At 50.9% G+C, this 17,500-nt stretch overlaps 3 protein-coding genes across 5 annotated transcripts in view; 2 read left to right on the top strand and 1 right to left on the bottom strand.

Moving 5' to 3' along the window:
* Positions 1-3,154, bottom strand: part of kif3ca (kinesin family member 3Ca) — a 13,290-nt gene extending 10,136 nt beyond the window's left edge. The window contains exon 1 of the mRNA XM_027031394.3: positions 1,395-3,154. Within this exon, the coding sequence (XP_026887195.2) occupies positions 1,395-2,777 (1,383 nt within the window). The 5' untranslated portion in view covers positions 2,778-3,154. The remainder of the gene's footprint in view (positions 1-1,394) is intronic.
* A 2,728-nt stretch (positions 3,155-5,882) lies between these two features.
* On the top strand, positions 5,883-14,302 carry rab10 (RAB10, member RAS oncogene family). Of its 2 annotated transcripts, none has more exons than XM_027031396.3 (6): positions 5,883-6,561; positions 11,868-11,928; positions 12,114-12,252; positions 12,390-12,479; positions 12,627-12,728; positions 12,834-14,302. In XM_027031396.3, the coding sequence occupies exons 1-6, from the start codon at positions 6,435-6,437 to the stop codon at positions 12,918-12,920; spliced, it is 606 nt and encodes a 201-aa protein (XP_026887197.1). In that variant the 5' UTR covers positions 5,883-6,434; the 3' UTR covers positions 12,921-14,302. The 2 variants fall into 2 exon arrangements, with proteins under 2 accessions (XP_026887197.1, XP_081551549.1); XM_081695423.1 differs by lacking the exon at positions 5,883-6,561 and adding an exon at positions 10,943-11,333.
* Positions 14,303-15,018: 716 nt separating this feature from the next.
* The window catches only part of gareml (GRB2 associated, regulator of MAPK1-like), a 14,846-nt gene continuing 12,364 nt past the window's right edge, over positions 15,019-17,500 (top strand). The window contains exon 1 of one of the 2 annotated variants that reach the window (XM_035528804.2): positions 15,019-15,274. In XM_035528804.2, coding sequence (XP_035384697.1) covers positions 15,163-15,274 — 112 coding nt within the window. In that variant the 5' untranslated portion in view covers positions 15,019-15,162. The other variant, XM_081695413.1, reaches the window with a different exon arrangement.

Below are 17,500 nucleotides of genomic sequence, written 5' to 3'. Positions count from 1 at the left end.
AGTAAGTGAACAGTCAGTCACCCTCAGAGACTGTGTGTGTGTGTGTGTGTGTGTGTTTCTCGGTTGTTTTGATATTAGCTGACCTAAGCTCTCATTGAGACAACGCTGCTCTAAAATGGAGACAACAAAGCAGGAGCAAACAGGGCCAGACACGTCTCTCCTCCTCTTCTCTCCTGGTCTCTCCCTCTCTCATGGTCTCTCTCTCAAGGTCTCTCTCTCCTTCCTCCTGCCTTCAGTCAGCCATCCAGTCTTATTATGCGATTAGGGTGAATGAGTAATAAAGGACTTCCTGTCTGTGCTTGTGTGTGTGTGTGTGTGTGTGTGTGTGTGTGTGTGTGAGTGTGTGAGTGTGAGAGTGACACACATCTCTCAACCTTGCTCTCCGCCCGTACCGCGTTTCAGGTCAAAGAACCGCCAGTAACCCACTTACAGGACCTTTTTATAGCCAGCTACACTCGTTCATGTCTAAAAACCCTCCCTCCCTCTCTCTCTGTCCTTTCTGGCTAATTCCTCTTTGCAATGTCAACTCTCCTCTCAGACCTCCAAAACCCAACCCTGTCAACTCTCGCCAGCATGAATAAAAATGCTCACATCCGAATACAAGGATTTGGGTATAAACACGCCAGCTAGTGTCCGGAAGTCCGGAAACACGTGACCATCCTAATCTTCAGATTTTCCTTAATTTTATCATGGAATGGATTGTGGAATTATGGGATGACCAAAGCATTTTCCGTAATGGTGCCATGTGTGATGTTTTCCTGTGCTGCAAGGTCGTGACCTGCCAGGTACAGGCCAGAAGCCGGCGCGTCTGCGTGTCGGTACTGGCCGGCCGAGCCGGGTTGCCATGGGCATGTCTGATTCCAGACTCCTCAGTACGTGACGAGTGTCAGAGTGATCTGTGTTGCCAGTGCGACAAGGTCATGTGGCCTTTAGGGAAAGGTCAACGTTCGAATCTCTGCAACTTAAAACAAATTAAAGTTCAACACGCGCTTAATTAATATCAAGATCTGAAGCTCGACCTGTGTGCGTCTGAGGGCCATAACAAAGTGTTTATTGTGTACGCGTCTGTTTTCTGCTCTGTCGTACACACACACACACACACACACACACACACACACACACACACACACACACACAGAGGAGGTATTAGGTCAACCAGCTCTGACCAGCACCTAAGTCATGACCCAGAAACACACCCCCTCCTCTATATCACCGCTCTCAAACACACACACACACACACACACACGCGCACACACACACGCGCACGCGCACGCACACACGCGCACGCGCACACACACGCACGCGCACACGCGCACGCACGCACACACACGCACGCACACACGCGCACACACAGGCGCACACACACGCGCACACACACACGCACGCACGCACACCTTGAACTTGGCGGTGAGGAGAGCAGTGGCTTCCTGTTCCTTCCTGAGATCTCCCATCATCCTCTCCTTCTCCTCCAGGAGTCTCTGCTTCTCCTCCACCACCAGCGTGCGGTCGTCCATGATGGCCTCCTTCTCCCGCTCCAGTTTCTCCTGCTGCTCCTTGATGTACTCCTGTGCCTCCTTTTCCATATCCTCCTCCTCCTCGCCCTCCTCTTCCTGCCCGTGGTCCTTCCTGCCCTTCTTCTCCCTCGCGCCCGGCGCGCCCCGCCGGTCGAGCTGCGCCTTCAGCCTGGCGATCTCCCTCTGGAACTCCCTCAGCAGCGCGTCCTTGGGGTCCTCGTTGACCCGCGGCACGTTCCTGATCCGCTTGGCCCGGCTGGCGTAGCGCAGCGTGGTCAGCGTCTCCTCGTAGCTGCAGGCGGCCGGCCCCAGCGTGGCCACCATGGCCGTGCGGGCGTTGCCCCCCAGCGAGTCCTGCAGCAGCCGTGTTAGCTTGGAGTCGCGGTACGGCACGTGCGAGCTCCGCCCGTCCACCAAGGCCGAGATCACGTTGCCCAGCGCCGACAGCGACAGGTTGATCTTCGCCGCCTCCTTCAGACGCTCGCCTCGAGCTCCTGTCTTCGCCTGCCGCTCGCTGCCCGCCAGATCCACCAGGTTTAGCTTGCCCACGCGGATGTGAGTGCGCCCGTCCGGCCCGGGCTGCCCGCACTCCACGGTGACGGTGAAGATGGCGTGCGATCGGGAGCTGCGCTCGTTCATGTTGGTGGCGCCCACCGAGCGTGCCCGGTCGCCCGCGTTCATCACGTGCTCGATCTCCGCCACGCTCTTGGTGACGAAGGACGACAGCTCGCTCACGTACACTCCTGTCTCTGGGCTCTCCTTCAGCTCCAGGCTCCTGCCGTGCTCCTTGGCCAGAAGGTCCCGGATCTCCTCCTGGTAGATCTCCAGGTAGGACGCCCGCACCAGGTACTGCTGGTTCTTCGAGCGCGAGATGTTCGTGAAGATGTGCTCGAAGGAACTGGGCATGATCCCGCGCCGCTCCGCGTCCGCCCACTGGCCCTGCATGGTGTACGTCTTCCCCGTCCCCGTCTGGCCGTACGCGAAGATGGTCCCGTTGAACCCGCGCAGCACCGAATCCACGAGTGGACGCACCGTCTCGTCGTAGACGTCGCTCTGCTTCGAGCCGGCGTCGTACACCGCGTCGAAGGTGAAGGTCTTCACGAGCTCTCCCGGGCCCGCCTTGGGGTTGCGCAGCGCGACCTGGCCCACTTTAACGTCTACCTGCACGACGCTCTCGTGGCCAGACGCCTCTTCTTTGCGACTCATCGGGCGACAGCGCACCACCACCTTCACCGCTTCGCACTGCTTGGATTTCAGAGACATGTTGGAAACCTTCCCGTCAGGAAAAGAAGCAAAACAAAAAACCACCGACAAAACGAGCTAGAGACGACGCGGCGTCGCGCGACGGGTTGTAGCATCAGTTCTCGGTAACGAGCGCGTCATGTCTGTCCCGAGAAAAATATCCGTCGTCCCGCGACACGAACGAAAAATCGCTACCGGACGGGGCGTAAATCACGACGGGACGGAACCGTAAGCTCACCGTCTTCATGGACTCGGTGCGGTGTGGGCGCGCGTGTGGAAGAGTCCGCTCGAGACGGTGTCGACCGCCGCAACGCTGCAGCCCTGCCCAAGCTCGAGCTGCGCGCAACTGGGACGTGGAGGATGTGCGTCTCTCTCTCTCTCTCTCTCTCTCTCTCTCTCTCTCTCTCTCTCTCTCTCTCATCCTTACTGCCAAAATAAACCAAACAGAAAATGACTAAGATATATACTCTTATTAATGTATTAATAAATAAAAAATATTAATAATATATACGGACATATTACGGATGTACACCCTGAACATTAGCTCCTTAAAAATATCAGGAGGAAAAATAAAATTATAATATATAACAAAAAATAAAAAACTGCATTTTGGTACAGTAAATCCTCGCTTATATTATAATACGACTGTTCAAAAACGGGCAATTCTATATTTTAAAAGCGCAACAAACGCCGCAGGGCTGTCTCATATGTGTATTTCACTGTTAGCTCATTTCTTTCTTTAACACGAAGGCCCAGGTGTGTTACAATCCGACCGTTTCGTCCACATTTGGACCACTAGCGTCATCTACCGTATGTGTAAGAATCCGCGCTGTCTTAAGCGCGATTCTTCAGCCGGCAGGGGGCGCCTTCGAGCTGCCAACGCGTTCGGCAATGTCCCCTGCCTAGTGATCAATTCGGTTAATTGATTAAATAAGGCGCTGTCAGTTGCACAGCAGTTTTGTGCATGGTAATAAAATACTTCATATTCTTGAATGAGACTTTGTGTGTCTGTGTGGGGTAATAAAATACTCCACATTCCTGAATGAGACTTTTTTCGGTATATGATAATAAAAATACTCCACATTCTTGAATGAGACTTTGTGTGTGTGTGTGTGTGTGTGTGTGTGTGTGTGTGTGTGTGGTAATAAAATACTCCACATTCTTGAACGAGACTTTTTTGTGTGTGCATGGTAATAAAATACTCCACATTCTTGAATGAGACTTTTTGTGTATGCATGGTAATAAAATACTCCATTATTGAACGAGACTTTTTTGTGTGTGTATTGTAATAAAATACTCCATATTCTTGAATGAGACTTTTTTTTGTGTGTGTGGTAATAAAATACTCCACATTCTTGAACGAGACTTTTTGTGTGTGCATAGTAATAAAATACTCCACATTTTTGAACGAGACTTTTTGTGTGTGCATGGTAATAAAATACTCCACATTTTTGAACGAGACTTTTTGTGTGTGCATGGTAATAAAATACTCCACATTTTTGAACTAGACTTTTTTGTGTGTTTATGCTAATAAAATACTCCACATTCTTGAACGAGACTTTTTTGTGTGTGCATGGTAATAAAATACTCCACATTCTTGAACGAGACTTTTTTGTGTGTGCATGGTAATAAAATACTCCACATTGTTAAATGAGCCTTTTTTTGTTTACGGTAATAATAATGTGTGTGTCATGATGATAAAATCGCTCCATGAGGGAACATTCACAAGGAATACGTCACTGGAAGGCATAACGGGCCTTTGTCATCTTCACTAGCAACAAAATGAATCTTAAATAAAACTATGTTACGGTTGATGTATTTTATAGGCCATGCTATATAGAATACATGACTAATATTTAACACCTTGTTAGTTCTGTTTTTTAAAGTATAAAAAAGTCATATTCTGGATTTGTGTTATATATTATAAATATGGCCATTGCTGTGTTATTAGGTGACCCACATGAGAGCCAGACCTTTACCGTAACAGTATATGAGGATTGACTGCTGACAACAGCTTTGCTGCAATATGGAGAGTGGAATTAAACGTTAACCAGAGCTGAGGTTCTGTAGGAACACGTGGTGCGTTTAACGGAACCAGATGTGCTGAGTTCGCTGACTCAAACTGCGCTGTATTATCTTACATATCCCCCACCACACCCCTACTGCGTGTTTCCGAATGTGAAAGTTTTCTCTCTCAAGAGAACGGGAGGAATTTGTGCAACTGTGCATGTAATGTGTGTGTGTGTGTGAGAGAGAGAGAGAGAGAGAGAAACAGAAAAAACTAAACTATGCGTTATGTATCACTGACACACAAAACATTTACAAATTGTGTGTGTGTGTGTGTGTGTGTGAATCCCACATGACAAGCTCCTTTGACAGGTCTGCCCTGGTCAGTTGTTTCCGAGCCTTTCAACTGACTCACTGAGCAAATGAACTGCAGCCACCATAGTCCAACCTGAGTCACCCCCGTGTTCTGTGACTCAGCCCTCTGCCTGCTTTACTGGAACTCCAGAGAAAACCCGTTACCACACCACACGCCACATCAGGCTCACCACAGCCTCAGCAACCGGCCAGGGGCACCAACTCTTTACAGCCTGAGCCGAAAGCGATAAAAAAAAAAAACCGTATTATTCCTGACCGGAGCACGGAGCACGATTTGAAAATGTGTTAAGGTGAACCTACTGATGACTGTCCCGATCTGGTTTTTCCACAAAACACTGTAATCCGGGACACACCCGGATTAGAGTGCGCTGTTAACACTGTTTACTCAACAACTGGAGCCCATGTCTAACATCACAAATGCTGGAGGGGCAAAAACACCATATGAAGGGAACCAGGGGGACCCAGAGACCCGCTATCTGAAATGATCTGGCATTTGGTCTGTGACAGCTGTATTTAGACCACGTAACCGGAGGGGCAACCGGAGCCAACACGCTCCGGGATGGTCACGCAGTCACATTTACGCCCCCCCTCTCCAAACAGGCGCGTCGGAAACGCCCACACGTCGCCTGATGCTTAACAATCTGCCCAATCGTCGTTGGAGGGAGATTTGAAAGGCGGCTGCCTAGACCAATCGGGAGGGACAACGCTGGCGGAGGGCGGAGCAAGGGGCGGGGCCCCGAGTCAAGGGTGTCGCCTTGGAGGCTCCATTCGAAGGCGACGGCGGTCGTCTGTCTCGGCTTCTTAAAAACTTATAAACAAAACAGAAATACCGGCACCGGTCAGACGATTTAACGGGCACACGACATCATCGACGCTTTTGGACTGTTAACCAGGGGTGGCTGGGATGAAGCGGCACGCCGAGGAACTGAAATAGCTCGCTGGCAGGTTTAAAGAAAGACTTAAAGTCGGAGAGAGGAGCCATTTTGTCCCGACGGTGTGGGAGAAAGAGAGAGTGGAGAAAGGGGGAAAATCTTCTCCAGAGAAGGAAAACCGGCCGATTTCGGGAGGACGACTGACGTTAAGTCCATTTTGCTGGATCTCAAACCGCGATTCTGTGCAGTGCGTCGCCGCTGGCTAGCATTAGCAAAGCTACCGTAGCCCCAAGTTTAGCCGGATTTCTCCGACATCAGCCCACTAAGCCCCGCAGCGATCTGCCCTGTCTGGTGTATGTGTTTTTGTGGGGGGGACTGATTATTTTCTGTAGGTCTAACTCGTTTTTTATATTTAAAAATTCAAATGGCGAAGAAAACGTATGACCTGCTCTTCAAGCTGCTCCTGATCGGAGACTCCGGTGTGGGTAAGACCTGCGTGCTGTTTCGCTTCTCCGACGACGCCTTCAACACGACGTTCATCTCCACCATAGGTGAGTGGCACGAAACCTTTTATTCACGCATAAATCGTGTAAACAGAAGTCGGGTAAGGGGCTTGACCGGACCACAGCGAGCTATGGCAACCTAACGATGAGGCCCGGTTTGAAAGACAGCCCAGCTAGCTAAGATAAGCTTGGTTAGCTAGCCGAGTTAGCCGGTTAACTGGCTGTGTTAAGTAACCGCGTTGGTTCAGCTGTCGTTGGTCGGTCTTTGTGAAAGGTGTGTCGGGTTGCGATAAAAAAAACATGATTTTGTGCACATTTCCGTTCTATAATTAGTTAGGGCGGCTAAATTCCGCGCTAGCTGTTAGCCAGATGGCTAACTGTTTTGGTTAGCATCTCCGGTAATGGCTAGCCAGCGAGGAGGCCGACCCCGCCAGCTGGTCTGCACCCGACTCACAAACACGCCGGGCGGCTAACTTCGCAAAGTTTCGTCCATTTCCTCGTCATTCGTGAAGTGAAAAATCACCTTCAGCGAATGACTTGCCACACGCTGGTCGGGAACGCGACTGCGGCCGCCCGGGCCGGTCGGCTAGGCGAGTCCGAGGAGGCGCCGGAGGCCTGCGCTGTTGCTGGCTAATGCCGCCAAACCAAAACACCTCACGACGCGTCCGAAAACAGCGACGTTTCACAGGACGGACATCGTTAATTTCGAAGCACAACCCTCGCACCCAGACGCCACTTCTGCAGGTTTTTTCGTAGACAATAAAACCGTAAACGGTTCACCGGGTGCGCATGCGCGGCGCGCGCCGAGTGTACTCGAGGAGTCGCTCTCGGTGTCTCGTTTACCGTTCGGTGCGTGTGTCCCTCGCGCGCCCGTTCGCATGTGCACCGTCAACTCGGTAGCGCATGCATCGGGTTTCTGGGTCGCGCGCGGACTCGGAACCGGCGGTGTTCGCGCGAACCGGGCCGAAAGCTGCCGTAGGTTCGCGTGCGTGCACCGGCTGCATGTGCGGCATGTCTTGGGGTTGCAGGTGCAGTCGCTTGCGTTGCAGACTGGGGGCACTGTGTGCATGAAGGGTTGGGTGTGGCGTTCGATCGGGCCTCGTTTATGTTTGTTTGGCGGATGTGTTATGCAGAAGAGTGGCTTGCACGTTGATCAGTACGCCGGCACGTGTACGCCCTCTGGGACCCCGGGGACCCACGACCTTGACGTTACCGGTGCCGTGCGCTGCCCTGTTTCGTGTCCTGCGGAGCGGATCCTGGCACGGTGGAACAGGGCAGTACAGGGCAGTTGGTGGCGTAGTCTGGCCTGCTGATATTTGTAACGCAGGCGTGCTTTGGGGGCTGGCGTATTCGTTTTCTCCCCCTCTCCCTCGTTGTGTGTGTCATGACATCTGAAAGCACTAACACCCCAACCCTCCCTTGCGTCGTATCTTTGCCAACAGCGATTTAGAGTTCCTGTCATCAGCAAAGCTAGCATGCGTTTGCCGCCGGCTCCTTCCACGGCTTTTAAACGCAAAAACCGATCACGGAATGCGTCTAATGGGCGTATCGCCGAGCGTGTGGTCCCCCCCCCCCCCCCCCCCCGCCGATGTAGCTGGGCATGAACCGGAGATATAAATGACTCATGCCAAACTGATTCCGTTGCCGCGCGTTTGGTTCTTTTCAGAGTTTTGTTAGGGGCCTGATGTTACCACGGGACGAGACCGGACACGCTGGTGGATAGTAACGCGCCTAAAAAAACCCAAACCAAAACGTTGTGTGTGTTTGAGCGGTAGATACGCAAATGTTCACCATGTCCAGATGCCATGCTCCTGGTACCATACGGAGGCCAGGGTGTGGTTAAGGGTCGGTCTCTCTCGTTCTTTTTCACCCAGTGAAGCTGGGCATCAGCTGGTGACTCAAAGCGTTGCCACTAGTAACGTGGTCGGCCTTCCCTTCAGGGCCTCCACGCTACACACGGCCGCTTCCGTGCCCACGCGGGCCCGGGCGTGGCGCGTGGACCCCTCGGGAGCGGTCTTGCTTGGCTTTTTAAAACAGACTTTCTGTTTCTGGGGGAAATGTACCATAACATTCCCTCAGCTGTTGCGCAGGGCTCGGTGGTTTAGGCGTTGCCTAGGTGATGATGTGCGTGTTTTTGTTGATCTCTCTCGCTTGCTCTCTTTTTTTTTTTTTTTTTTTTTTTTTTTTTTTTTAGTAGTGAGAGCACTAGCAGGAAATGCTGGGTTTTTGGGGTCTCTCTCTCTCTCTCTCTCTCTCTCTCTCTCTCTCTCTCTGCAGCTGTAGTGCCTCGGCCTCCTAAAATACCCACCGGAAACTCCCCTTCATCCCTCAGCACTAGAGGATCAACTTGCGCACGCACACACACACGCACACACACACACACACTCCTGTTCTATTTTTTTCTCCATTTCCAAGGACACTAGCACAAGTGTCATCTGATTCTCGCAAACGTGAGACACTCTCCCTGGCCGGGTCCGTTTGGCGGGGGGGGTGGGGTGGCGTGTACCGGGCAGTCCGCTTTAGTGGGTGCGATTGGTCCTGTAGCGTGTAGCTGCGTTTGGCTGCATGCAGACGCTGGGCGTAACGGGTCCTAGAGGACAGGATGTTTGGTACATGAGGCCATGGGGAAAGGGGTGTGTGCGCGTGCAATAGAAAGTGTCATGGTTAGTGGCACGCACGCGCGTGCATGTATGCTCTGCTCCGCTGGCCTCGTGCTGGAGGTCAGATATGTTCTGTAGATTGCTCTGAATGGAGACACACACACAGAGATTCACCACAGTTCACAGGGCTCTGCTGTAGGATCCGAACACTGATCTGACCCTTCCACTCATGCTTCTGTGGAAGTCGCCCCCTTTTAGCCAGATCCGGGATCAGTGTGGATTTAGTCCCAGGCTTGGTCCGTTTCTGGGGAGCCTGCCAATATCGTTGAAGCTAGACTGAAGGTTAAGGTTTCGGGGGCTCTCATTGGTCAAGGTTACTGTTTTGGGGGCCCTTGCTGGTCAAGGTTAGGGTTTAGGTTCACTTTCAGGGCTGGGGGTCTCCTATTGGATGAGACTTGGGTTTGTATAGCTCTTGTTGGTTAAAGCTGCAGTCAGTAGGCCTTTCCCTCTCCACTGCATTCTAGCCCCTCCTCCAGATTCCCCCCCCCCAGAGCATTTTGCGATACGTAAACATTGCTGACCGACAGGCGAGCAGAAAGGAATCTTATGGACATTGAAAACTCATCGCCTTATTTCATCACTTTGATGTTTGTTTGATAACAATAGTTCAAAATACGCAGAACTATTTAGCTGTGAGAACGCACACACACACACACATCAGGGGAAACATTAACCCCCATATGACTGTCGGGGGATTTGAGCAGCTTTCAAAGAAAACTGTTCTAACCAGTAGCCAGAACACAAGCCACCAAGCAACAACCACAACATCTCAGCAGGACGAACCGTTCCCGATGTTTATCCTTCCGTTGTCTCGGCCTCGGGCTGGTTTTCCTTTTAGATTTTCTGCTAAAATCTAAAAAGGTGGGGGGTGGGTCTTATAAACGCTGCAGTCCATCCAAAAAAGCCACTGGGATGCTCTCGGCATGTGATGCAATGAAATGTTCCACCAAATTTCTCATTTGCATATTTGAAGTAGAATCACGAGGGGCCGTATCGTATGAGATGTGCCGCTGGACGTGTGGCGAGGGTCCCTCCGTTAGTGAGTGGCCCAGGTAACGGAGCCCGTGAACTGTGCCCAAAGACAGACGGCTGTGAATGCGCGCGAGCGAGTATGCTCACGTGCGGGTGTGCGTGCGTGCACGTGCGTGCAAGCAATTTGTATTGTGCAAGTGTGACTCATTCTTTGGCTGCATGATTTGTGCGTTATTTAATAAAGCGGGTCCCACCCATGCTGCAGCTGTGTGTGTGTGTGTGTCTTGCATGTAACTGTATTCACTTCGCCCTCTTAACTTTTGTCCCGCGGTGTGTGTGAGCTGTCGTGGTTTTGAGGGGGGAAGGTACATAAGGTTGGCTGGTCTCTGTCTCTGTGAACTCCTCTCCTCCAGGAGTTGACGGAGGTCTCGGCGGTTCCTTCTCCCGGTGGCCCACGTCATCAGAACCCGCGAGGCTCCAGCCGATCGGCGGGGCCAAACGTTTGCGACCCCTCCTCTCTGTTCGCCTGCAGCGGTTTAACAAAAGAACCACACGGCCCTTCGGTTTCGGTGCTGTTCAGAGGGCTCTCCTTGAACCCGAGCCCGTTTGGTCCCATCACTCTGCAGAGAGCTGCTGCCAGTCTTCTCTGTACACACACGGCACGTCCTCCATCCCAAAACTGCCTCTCTCTCTCTCTCTCTCTCTCTCTCTCTCTCTCTCTCTCTCTCTCTCTCTCTCTCTCTCTCTCTCTCTCTCTCTCTCTCTCTCTCTCTCTCTCTCTCTCTGGTGAACTGTCAGCAGTAGAACAGATTGAATTGGGCTTTCTCTGGCCGGTGCCAGTCTGTGCCACACACACACTCGACCAGATGTTTCCACACCGCCTGTCAGCTGGGGGAGGGGCACGGGACCACCCAGACAGACAGATAGGCCTTGGAACAGAGCCGTCGCGTTCAGTCGAGCGTTTGTTGTATCAGGAGCGCCGGGCGGCTTTCCCGCTTGAACAGGGATCAGATGCAGCCCGGCGCTGCCAGGCCGGAGCGTTTGATCTGCCCGCCGTGTCCCGAACTCCGCCCTCGTTCAACGGAAGGACACGAGATTCCCAGGGGACGGGAAAGGGCACTTCCGGAAGCTTCTCCAGATCAAAGCACCTGGCAAATACCTTCCAGTGTCAACCTGTGATCCTTAGAAGTGAGTGTCTATAGTGTGTGTGTGTGTGTGTGTGTGTGTGTGTGTGTGTGTGTGTGTGTGTGTGTGTGTGTGTGTGTGTGTTTTACTGCGCCGCCGACGTGAAGTAAATCAAAACCACACTCCCGTGCACGCGTCTGGCTCCGTTTACATGCCGTCACCACAGCGAAGGGTGAATATTCACTAATCCCGCCGTCACTGACACTCGGAATTACTGTGGTGCCAACGAACGTGGAGTCGGCTCAGGCGCCCCGATCCCGACGTCGCTGCGCATCCGATGCGTGTCGGATTTCCGCACCGCGTCAGGAAAAGTGACATTTCGGCGCTTTCGTTCACACCGGCGGAGCGGCGCGGACGATAAGGTGGCGTCTGCGTCCCGTCCGTCCGCCTGCCGTCCCGCGCGTGACCCCGTCCCGTCCTGCCGGACGCGATTTCACCACGTGCAGTGTTTTTGAAATCGCGTGACCCACTGGTGGAGCCACCTCGTAACTCTCTCTCTCTCTCTCTCTCTGTTCTTGTTCTCCTTTTCCTGTCCAGGAATCGATTTTAAGATCAAAACAGTTGAATTACAAGGAAAGAAGATAAAGCTACAGATATGGTGAGTGGTGCGCGTGCGTAATAAGGCCTGTAAGCAGGCTATGTGAGAGATACTCAGATGATTTTGTTCAGTGAAGTTGAGACAATATTGTTGCTTCTTGATGCTGTTTTGGGTGCTGGGTTGAGGACTTCAGTCTAAATCTGATATATGCCACTCTACTAATGGTGTGCGCGTCGCGCGTGCAGGGATACGGCAGGCCAGGAGCGGTTCCATACCATCACCACCTCGTACTACCGGGGAGCCATGGGAATTATGCTCGTCTACGACATCAGCAACGCCAAAAGCTTCGAGAACATCAGCAAGTGGCTGCGGAACATCGACGAGGTTGGCGGCACAAGTGTTGTTTCGCAGACAAAAGCCCTGGAGTTGGGGGGGGCGTAGCCGTGCAAAACCCCACCCCTCTCCACGCGCCGGCTTGTAGGATTTACGCGCGCCTGTGTGTGTGTGTGTGTGATTTTCAGCATGCCAATGAGGACGTGGAAAGAATGCTGCTAGGCAACAAGTGCGATATGGAGGACAAGCGGGTCGTACCAAAGGCTAAGGGGGAACAGGTGAGATGGTACAGTCTGATACCATCAGTGAGGGAGGGAGGGAGGGAGGGAGATGGATCTATGTTAAGGATGTTCACTTGTTACCTTGTTGTGCAACATTGCCTACTTTTTAATCGTGTGTGTGTTTCACTCGCATCTCATGTCCAGATTGCCAAAGAACATGGAATCCGCTTCTTTGAAACAAGTGCAAAAGCCAACATCAACATCGAGAAGGCCTTCCTCACGTTAGCAGAAGATATTCTCAGAAAGGTGTGTGTGTGTCAGATGTTTATCGGTCATTTAATTAGCTGAGTGTGACAGTAAATTGACGGGCTAAATTGCTGAACTCTCTCTGTTCGTGTGTGTGCCTTTCAGACACCCGTAAAAGAGCCCAACAATGAAAACGTTGACATCAGCACTGGAGGCGGAGTCACGGGATGGAAGAACAAGTGTTGCAGCTGAACAGCCTCTCTCTCTCTCTCTCGGACACACACACACACTCACACGCGCGCGCGCACACACACGCTTACCAAGTTTCTCTTGGTCTCTCTCACACGTTTCTTCCTACATCGTATCTTTCTTCCGTCACTCACGTTTCTGCAGTGTCACTCGCTCTTGCGCGCTCTCTCGCGCACTCTCTCGCGCTCTCTAACCCTTTTCTTGTTCTTCCACTCACATTGCTGCCAATATCATTTTTATTTCTGGGGGGGGGGGGACCCAAATGGAACGTGCAGATAAACGGAAAACTCACATCATGTTTCTTGTCATTTATTTTAAACTAGGAAAGGAGGGAGGGGAAAACACACACACAAGCTCTCTTTTGCCACTACATGTTGAACTAAAGGACCACCGGCGTCTGCGGGCGAGGGGGGCATGTCCCCGTGGCGCGTGGAATGGGGTCTGTGTGGGTGGGCAGGCTGAGCAGTGAGTAGCGAGATGGGGCTGTTTTTGTTGTTTGTTTTTGTTTTTTGGGTTTGTTTTCTTTTTTCTTTTTTTTTTTTTTTTTTGTCTGGTGCCTTAACATGAAGCCAAAAGGCTTAACCTCTCATTCAGCCTTCACACACTCAAACACACACACACACACCCCATCACCTCTCTGAAGATTAAACTCATCCTTCTTTTTCTGAGCTCCACATCTCCCCTCTACAGGCCTGTTTGAACTGAAGAGATTCTCCCCCCAATCATCATTTTTAAAGTTTTTTTGGTTTCTTTTTGATCTGACGTGTTTTTCCACCTTTCCTCCGGGCGGTGGCCCCAGCCGCATTTCTCAACACCCGCTTGCCTGTGGTCTCTGGGATGGAGCTGGTCCTGCGTAGGTGGGCGCAACAGCGCCCCCTGAGGGTGGGATGAGGGGTTCGCACCTCTGTGGAAATTGAAGCAGTTTTGCAGATCCCTAAAAAAAAAAAAGCTTGTTGGTTACACGTTTGTTCCCTTTTAATTTTGGGCTAGCAAAAGAAAAAAATTAAAACCGCGGGGTGGGGACATCCTCAACTGCGTACACTGTATTTGAAGTATTTCTTTAAAAAGTGAGTATTTAGAATTTTAGCTGAGGTTTTAACAGGTTTAGTGTTATGGTTCGGCTGTTGTCGCCCCCTGGTGGTCAGCAAAATGCACCAGAAAGAAAGGAGCGGTTCTGTAAAAACTATTGTAAAGAACCCTCTCTTGCTGGGTGATGACTGACAGAAGAGCGTAGGAGTCATGAATTTCATTTTTTAAAAAATATATGTGTAACTGCTAATTACGTGCTTTGCTAGGACTTCAGAACGTAACTTAAAATTAGGAGGAAAAACAATGTTTTTTTTTTTTATTATTAAATGCCCAATAAAAGTACAAATGTTTTTGAATTGTTTGATAAATGAAAGTTATTCTTTGAGACAACAAAAGCTAAAAAAAAAAAAAACAACAATACGGGCCGCGATGCATTAGTACTTGGACATCAGCGCTCATTTATAGCGTCGTCCCCGCGCTCTGCCACGTACCTGGAGGAAACGGGGGATTATGGGAAATGTAGTCTTCTCCCCCCGAGCGCCGACCTCTGCGATGGAGTGCACGTGACTGGGTGACCCCTGGAGCCTTTCTGCGCCTCTTCATTAGTCCAGATATTTTTCACGGACCGAAAAATGCCAGTCCCCAGCAAAAGCCGCTGCACGTGCAGGCAACCTGCCCGGGGGAGAGCACGCGACTGAGTTTGTTTCGGGCGTGGTCTTGACTGGCAGACGGCACGCGACCCGTGTGTCTTTGGAACTAACTGTCGAGAAGCGCAAAACGCGTTGCATTTGGCACGAGGGCGATTGCGTTTCTTTCGCCTGCTCCGTTTCGGCGTGTGCGTGGTTCCACCTCCATCTCGCGTGCGTGCGCGCGCGTGGAGGGAGCGATATCGATCAGCGCAGCCCTGGGGGTTCCCCTCTGCGTCCATTCATAAAACACGCAACCGGCCCTCGCAGGTGGATGCGCGCGCGCAATATGCGCCCCGTCGGCACCGCTCGCCTGCGCGTCCCGCCCGGCTGTCTTGTGCGCGCGGGGAGGAGGGAGGGTGGCGCTACAGCGGGGTCCCGCGAGGAGCAGGGGGTCCTCTCGCGCCGTGCCTCTGCGCACTCTTCGTCTGCCCTCGGCATGGCGCGAGGCGACGGCGCGAGACACCACGCTCCCGGACGAGCCCGCACGCGTTCCCGTGCCGCCGCGAGCCGGTTATGATGACGGAGAGATGGAGAAATTATCCGCGAGCGTTTCGGAACTCTCGTGGAGTTCGGTGTCCCTGCCGCTGGACGTGGTCGTCAGCAAATTCCGCCTGCCGACGCTCGTGAGGCTTAGCCAAGGTAGGCAGCGTCCTCGCTTTCCGGAGTTATTTCGTAACGGATAAATATTTGCATTTTCTCATTAAGGGCATTTGCTCATTAAGTGTTTTAACAGCTGCCTCGTCGCGAGCCGACCGTAGCTCACGAAAGTGTCGAAATCGCAACTGCTTTACTGACATCCTGCAGCCCTTAAGATAACGGTCTTATTTAACGCTTTTCTTTCAGGAAAAGGGGGGAAAAAACGATTGAAACGCAGTCGCAACTGCGCTTAACTGTGCGTAACCGAGCTTCCGAGCAAAACTCAAGTGTAAATACTTCTTTTGCCCAAGGTGACAAAGTGTCTGTTGTGTTCCAAAAGTGACCCAGCGCCTTTCATATGGAAATGTTGTAATCGCTCGCGGAGTGCTCTGCATGCTAAGAAGCAGACCGCGAGGAAGCGTCCAAGTTTTATTCACCAATAATCAGCCATCGAGGCGGAAGAACCAACGATTGAAGCGCACATGCACATGCACACGCACACGCACGTTCCTCCGGCACACGTTTATCGTTTATCGCACGAGAATACTCTATTTCCTCAGTAAAAAAAAAAACAAAAGCAAATTGCCTGTGTGAAGAGCGATGGAAAGGCTTTAGCGAGTGCATGGTCGCGAGGTGTGTGTGTGTGTGTGTGTGTGTGTGTGTGTGTGTGTGTGTGTGTGTGTGTGTGTGTGTGTGTGTGTGTGAGGGTGGGGGGGCGTTGTACGGGATGCCGTGTAGTGCAGAGATGCTCTCAGGAGAGACACTGCGCGGCGGATGTTTGTCACGGGACGATTACGACGACCCCCCCCCCCTCCTCCCCTCCATGTTTTGTTTCTTTTCCCCATATCGTCTTATCTTCCACTTTAATCGTTAACGTTCAGCGATTTGTCCGAACGCACGCAGGAAACAAACTAACTAAATAAATAAATAATCACATCTACGAAATTATCGGGACGCTATTTTAAAGGTTGTGTGGGAAAGGCAACTTCATCTGGTTGCGCCTGCATCACCCGCGTGCGTGTGTGTGTGTGCGTGCGTGCGTGCGTGTGTGTGTGTGTGTGTGTGTGCGTGTGCGTGTGTGTTTTCGGCTTCACTTTCTCGTCGTCGAGTTCATCGGATAACCTGTTGACCGGGGTTTATTGCTGTATGTGAAAAGAACATGGAGCTCGATTGTGTCTTTATGGACATCTTATAGGACATTTTATTATGGTCTAGATTATGGCTTTATAAAGACATATAATGACAATATGGGTTTATAAAGACATCTGATTATGGTCTAGATTATGGCTTTATAAAGACATATAATGACATTATGGGTTTATAAAGACATCTGATTATGGTCTAGATTATTGCTTTATAAAGACATATAATGACATTATGGGTTTATAAAGACATCTGATTATGGTCTAGATTATTGCTTTATAAAGACATATAATGACATTATGGGTTTATAAAGACATCTGATTATGGTCTAGATTATGGCTTTATAAAGACATATAATGACATTATGGGTTTATAAAGACATCTGATTATGGTCTAGATTATGGCTTTATAAAGACAATGACATTATGGGTTTATAAAGACATCTTATTATGGTCTAGATTATGGCTTTATAAAGACAATGACATTATGGGTTTATAAAGACATCTTATTATGGTCTAGATTGTGGCTTTATAAAGACATCGATACATGTCATTTAATTGTAATGCTGACTTTTTTGATGAATTAACGTGACAGACCACGTATCCCTACATTTATAAACAGTCTGATAATCAGGTGATTTGACTTCATTCTACATCACACAAAGAGACAGACAGAATCATGCACACCCACTCACTCACTCACCCACTCATTCACTCACTCATTTACCTACTCACTCACTCACTCACTCACTCACCCACCCACACACTCACTCACTCACTCACTCACTCACTCACTCACTCATTCACCCACCCACACACTCACTCACTCACTCACTCATTCACCCACCCACACACTCACTCACTCACTCACCCACCAACACTTTCATTCACTCTCACTCAATCACTCACTCACCTACTCACTCACTCTCTCTCTCACCCACCCACCCACACACTCATTCACTCACTCACTAACTCACTCACCTACTCACTCTCTCTCTCTCTCTCTCTCTCTCTCTCTCTCTCTCTCTCTCTCACTCACCCACTCATCCACTCACTCACTCCTCTAGTATCTCATCCATTTTTTCTT

Source organism: Electrophorus electricus, chromosome 2 (genome assembly GCF_041902795.1).
Source record: "Electrophorus electricus isolate QZ-2024a chromosome 2, ASM4190279v1, whole genome shotgun sequence".
In the NCBI taxonomy this organism is placed as follows: Eukaryota; Metazoa; Chordata; class Actinopteri; order Gymnotiformes; family Gymnotidae; genus Electrophorus; species Electrophorus electricus.
This window is presented reverse-complemented; position numbering and strand designations above follow the sequence as displayed.

Excerpts from the sequence above, each read along its gene's own strand:
- rab10 (XM_081695423.1), top strand. The coding sequence starts at position 11,012 with ATGTTTCCACACCGCCTGTCAGCTGGGGGAGGGGCACGGGACCACCCA. Across the intron at positions 12,480-12,626 it reads CAAAGGCTAAGGGGGAACAG|ATTGCCAAAGAACATGGAAT; the intron begins GTGAGATGGTAC and ends TCTCATGTCCAG. Across the intron at positions 12,729-12,833 it reads CAGAAGATATTCTCAGAAAG|ACACCCGTAAAAGAGCCCAA; the intron begins GTGTGTGTGTGT and ends TGTGCCTTTCAG.